This window comes from Peromyscus leucopus, chromosome 4, assembly GCF_004664715.2.
Source record: "Peromyscus leucopus breed LL Stock chromosome 4, UCI_PerLeu_2.1, whole genome shotgun sequence".
In the NCBI taxonomy this organism is placed as follows: domain Eukaryota; kingdom Metazoa; phylum Chordata; class Mammalia; order Rodentia; family Cricetidae; genus Peromyscus; species Peromyscus leucopus.
Genome location: NC_051066.1, coordinates 63099400 through 63105399, shown reverse-complemented (window position 1 = coordinate 63105399; position 6000 = coordinate 63099400). Strand labels below are relative to the sequence as shown.

General features: G+C 34.9%; 1 protein-coding gene across 1 annotated transcript; it reads left to right on the top strand.

The window, feature by feature from the left end:
* The first annotated feature begins 920 nt into the window (after positions 1–920).
* LOC114687450 (olfactory receptor 1052-like) lies at positions 921–1862 on the top strand. Its single transcript, XM_028862101.1, has one exon. The coding sequence runs from the start codon at positions 924–926 to the stop codon at positions 1860–1862; it is 939 nt and encodes a 312-aa protein (XP_028717934.1). The 5' UTR covers positions 921–923.
* The last annotated feature ends 4138 nt before the right edge of the window (positions 1863–6000 follow it).

Below are 6000 nucleotides of genomic sequence, written 5' to 3'. Positions count from 1 at the left end.
CATCAGATTCCTGAGACTAAATACAGTATTTTTTATCAAATATTAAACACTAATTTTGTGTTATTTTTTATGACTCTTGGTTGCTACAGGTCAAAGCATTCTTTGATACCATTTACAGAAGGGGAAATTCTCAGAACCCAATGCTTCTGACTATCCTCTAAGGACCCCTTTGGGGGTTCTTGCTTCTAAGAGTCTCCTTTCTATAACACCTCAAAAACAAAGACCAATGTCTCTGCTGTAAAGCACTTGTCTAACATGAATGAAGTCTTCTGTACAATGCCTCCCCCACATTGTATAGACATGTACAATAGTAACTAATTTTGACAGCATATGTAGGATACCATCACAATACTACTCTATAGTTTATTATTTATGTAGAAGCTATATATTGATACCAGAATCCTGAGCAAATTAAGCAACTGCTACATCATTGAGTTTCATCCCCCCAAAATAGTCTTATTATTTTTGAAGAGACACTAGTTGATATAATAGGTGTATTGATATATTCCAAGTTAGACATTACTATAGTAAAACTGTGTGGTATTAAGAACAATTTGAATGAAAATGCATGTTGAATTTTCAAACTTATTTTTTGAAGGTTAATAAATTAGGATTTACATGCTGAAACCAGTAACTTAAATTTAACTCTCTGTATACCTACATAATTGCATGTAAATGGATCCCTCAGCTATGAATCTAATATTTTTTTAAATCTATGAAAACATTTTAGTGGAAGAGGCAAATGTTGTGTTTCAGGAAATTATAGATGCCTTAGCTATATTTACTAGCAGGACAACCAAGGAGCGAATTCTCCAATACAGATAATATATCTAGATTGGAATTCCTAAGATATTTCTGCTATACTATTACTGCCAATTTATCCAAATCTCCTATTATTAACAGATACCAAGACTCACAAGTACATGGCAGATGTTAACTTCACATTTGTTACTGAGTTTATCCTTTTGGGACTGACAGATCGTAAAGAACTCAAGGTGTTTCTCTTCATCTTGTTCCTATTGATATACCTCATCTCCTTGGTGGGTAATCTGGGAATGTTCTTTCTGATCTATGTGACTCCTAAACTCCACACACCAATGTACCACTTTCTTAGGTCTCTGTCATTTGTGGATGCATGGTATTCCTCAGTATTTGCACCCATACTGCTGATGAACTTCTTTGTTGAGCAAGAAACTATCTCATTATTTGCATGCACTGTGCAATATTTTTTGTTTGCATTATTGGTTACCACAGAAGGATTTTTGCTGGCTGCTATGGCTTATGACCGTTATGTGGCCATTGTAAACCCTTTAATTTACACAGTGGCCATGACTAAAATGGTTTGTGTTGGGCTGGTGCTTGGTTCATTCATAGGAGGTGTAATCAACTCATTGACACATACTATTGGCTTAATGAAGCTGTCCTTCTGTGGACCAAATGTCATCAATCATTTCTTTTGTGACCTTCCTCCACTGTTGAAGCTGTCCTGTTCTGACACCTCCATGAATGAACTGTTGCTTCTGATCTTCTCTGGAGTCATTGCCATGACCACACTCTTGATTGTGGTGGTCTCCTATGTTTTCATTGTTGTTGCTATCCTGAGGATCCGCTCAGCAGCAGGCAGACGTAAAGCCTTTTCCACCTGTGCTTCCCACCTGACAGCTGTGACTTTGTTATATGGTTCAGTCAGCTTTAGTTATATTCAACCAAGCTCCCAATACTCCTTAGAACAAGAGAAGGTTGTATCTGTATTTTATACTCTGGTGGTTCCCATGTTGAACCCACTGATTTACAGTTTAAGGAACAAGGAAGTAAAGGATGCTGTGAAAAGGGCCATGGAGATGAAATGTTTCCATTGTTGATTTCAGACTGTGTCTGAAAAAAAGACATGAAACACTAAATTGTTTGAAAACTTTACCAAGATATTTTAAGTTTCATTGCATTAAAACTGTAGTGATTATAAAGATTGTGTCATGTGTTTTACAATGATGCAAAAGAGTATAATCATGCATGTCATGAATATACAAATAAGGTTCTGTTATCAACCCTGAACCCTGGACTAGCACTTAGGGTGGTCATCTGAGACAGCTGTTTCATTCCTTATTTAAGATATGTGGAAAGAGAAATGTGAACATTCAGATACTTCAATAAAGTGAGCATAAAATAAAACATAGAAAGGGAAACTTCTCAAAAATAAAAGCAGCTTCTTTCACATTTGAGCCATACACATAAGTATTACGCAACACAAAAACAATGGTACCCACTGAGTCTACACAACATGTAGGTTTGTGTTTACTCCCCCTTCCTAGAGAAAAGCTTTCCTTAAAAGTAGATATATCGCATAGTAGGAAAAAATTTTGTTTTTTTTATAACTTGAATATATTTTATTATATACACTTCTTTACATCTGTTATTATTTTAGCTTATAATATTTCATACCTCTACACATTAAGCAAAAGTAATAATACATGCATATTGCACATTGCTCCAATTGTATGAGAACCAGGACCAAATTGGTGAGTTTCATTGTTCTTTTTTTTTTTTTTAAGTAAATTTATTTTACAACATCATTTAGTTCAACATAATAGCCACAGATTCCTACTATGCAATAACACTAATGCCATTGTTTTCCATCTATGTTTACAAAACAAACTAAATTAAGATGTTCATATTTGAAAATCATAAATTTCAATAAGATATTTTTCTCTTTCCACCATGACTTCAGTTAATTAGTACAATTTTCGATAGCGTGAACTATTTGCTTTTGTCACTCTCAAGTGGTAACAAAATTCTTACTTTAACACAGTGTTCCAACCTGCTCAGGACTTTTTATTTGTTCACTATCCCAAGAGAGAACTATCATTTAACATTGCTAAATACCTGCTCACATGTATATTTGTGATGCTATCACATATGGATGTATAATGTATCTTTTGTGTTACTATTTTTTTCTAGGATGCTGATTAGACATGATAATTGACATCTTTTTTCAGAATTGCTGTAAAACCCTGCAGAAGATCCTCTCGGAATCAGGCATATTAACATCCATTTAGGCTGGCTCATGGGGCTCATAAGGCCCCTCCTCAAGGTTATTCTAACAATTAACATCTAGTTGTGCAGTTCTCCTAAGTTACCCGTGTTGCAAGTGAGATGCTTCAGTATTGTAGCTACTCGTAAATTGTCCCAAGGGACTTTCAGATGGTATACCTGTCCTGTAATCATACCTGGTACTGTAAGCAACCGCAATAAATACATAACTTTGTTAAACTAAAAAAAAAAAAAAAAAAAAAAAAAAAAAAAAAAAAAAAAAAGTAGATATATCATTCTATCTACAGGAAGTTTTGCATTAAATCAGAGGGAAAAAGAGAACCTCTTAGTTACATCATTTTCCAACAGAATCAATGATATATTTAATTTTGAAGTTTGCAGAGACAGATTTTAATACTGTAAAAGTGGAAAAGGAGTCATGTGTATTTATGTAATACTTCTTTGTTTTCTTCTCTCTCTCTCTCTCTCTCTCTCTCTCTCTCTCTCTCTCTCTCTCTCTCTCTCTCTGTCTCTCGCTATTTTAAGTCATTTAGCTAACTGTGCCATGAATTTTCAGTCATATGGTACCTCCTCCTCCCCTCCCCTCTGTAAGTCTTCTACACTCAGCCAGCACAGTACATTTTCATGCTATTTCCTTTAAACACAGCAATCTTTTCCTACCTCTGTTTTGCTCGAACTGTTTCCACTATAGTCCATGTTACTCTACCCACCACGACCTCTCTGTGCTCCATGGGGTCTTCCTCCTTTCTCAGATTCAGCAGCACTTTCCTCATCCACATTTAACAATTCAATATTCTACTTACATTTTATTTATTGTAAGTAAAATCTACTGGAAAGGTACATACATGACAAATGAGTGCTTCTTTCCTTCATAATCCCATGCTGAGACATATGATCACAGTCAGGGTGAGATATTTTAAAAGCAAGCACAGAGAAGGGGTATGAACATGTCATTAAAGAAGAATGATCAGATATTCTAATACACATTAGAACAAAATTATAGATCTTGAAAACAGTCTTTTTGGAATACTAAAATGCAGTAACAATATTGCTGGTTTTACCATTTCTTCATATTTCTAACACCTTTATTTCTTTTCTTTTGAAAGTATGGCCATGATATGAAATGACAGTAATAAAAAAACATTGCTATCACTCTAAACTTGTGAGTCATTTTTCCAGCCGCAACCAATATTTTTAATGAATGATTTGGTAAGATAGTAATTGAAAAGAAGGGAATGAAATATGACCCCAATATTTTGTTGTTGTTGTTGTTTTGTTTTTAAGATAAGGTTTCTTTTTGTAGCCAGGGATGTAGACCAGGCTGGCCTTGAACTCACAGAGATCTGCCTGCCTCTGCTTCCTGAGTGCTGGGATTAAAGGCGTGCATCACCACTGCAGGACAAATTCAAAATATTCAACACATGGTGATAAGAAGCAAATCTTATAATACAAAATATTTTCAAACATGCTTGCCATATTTGTTATTCAAGAGATAAATAAAAGCAATTTCAAAATAAATCATGTGTGTAGATTTTCTGTATCTGTAGCCTTGAAATCTGATTTATACCACTGTAAGCATAAAAATTTTCAGTTTAGATAAAAATAATCATATCTATATAAAATATTGGTAAAGGAGGGCCCATGGGCAATGAAATCCATTAAGCCTAATGTTGTTTTTTCTTGTTCACTATTACTAGGTGGAAAGGTCTTTACTGCTGAGAATCAGAAAACATTTGGTTATAAGACATCGAGAAATCAACCTCAAAATAATCAGAAAAGTCCCTCCATTCTGCTTAGCTTTTATAGTACTAGAACATTCTATACACACTGCTGGGGAAAAATACATCAATGATTTATCCAGAACTTGACCCTATATGTGACAACTCTAACCTACCAGAAAAGATGTGGCCACTGGTACAAAAGTGGCAAGACTATTTACAAGTATAAATAAACTGTTTCTGCATGGATTTGGGGCCTGATCCACAGGAGGCCTATACTATAGTGATGGTTAAAAATAATAGCTCAAAGGCCATGGGTCTTAAAGAAGAATATACTGTTTTTGTTTTTATCAATGATAATATTGTCAAGCTGCCTTATGTATACTTGTGTTTGCGGCAACAAATATGTGCTGTGCTCAATTTTGGTCAAGGTGCTTCTTATTGTAGTAAGTTGTAGTGAATGAAGAGATTAATAACTGGTCAAAAATCTGAGAATAAGCAACTGGAACAGTTAACACATGGATGGGACATCTACATAAATCTGTCATTCAAATCACAAGACTGAGAAAGCACCACTAATCAGGATTAGAAAGAATATAAGATCCTGGGGATGATAAGGAGAGCTGTGAAATACTATGGTCTGAACATTACATGCCTCTAACACACATGATCTCACAGGAGGCATGATTTACTTTAGAAGATTTGCACTAGCCCAAGCCAATTAAATTCTCCAACATGAATGGAGGAGGGGACCTTAGGTTCCCTCCTAGATGAGCAGCTATTGGCAAGTTAATTATTGTGAGGGAAACAGTATCATTTCTTTAGGGGGTAGTGTCTCTATATGTATTCCTGTCTGCCCTTGAACTAGCTAACTGACTAACTAACTAACAGGCTAAACTTAAATTCACAAAGAACCCTGGGCCTCTGCCTCTCAATTCTGGGGTCAAAGAAAATAACACCAAAAACCCATAAATTATTGTATGAAGTAGAATAGGAAGGAACTCTTCAATGTAATTTTTGTTAGACAGGAACATATAGGGTAATCTACCTGATTAATGTACACACAATTGTTTTCAATAATATACTTGCAAATTAAATCAAGAATGCATCAAAAAGATTGTCCATCAAGATCAAGCTTGCTTCATTCTAGAGACACAAAGATGGTTCAACATATATTAATCAGTAAAGGTAACCTATCTGCTGTGGATATCACTCTATATAAATAAAACACTGA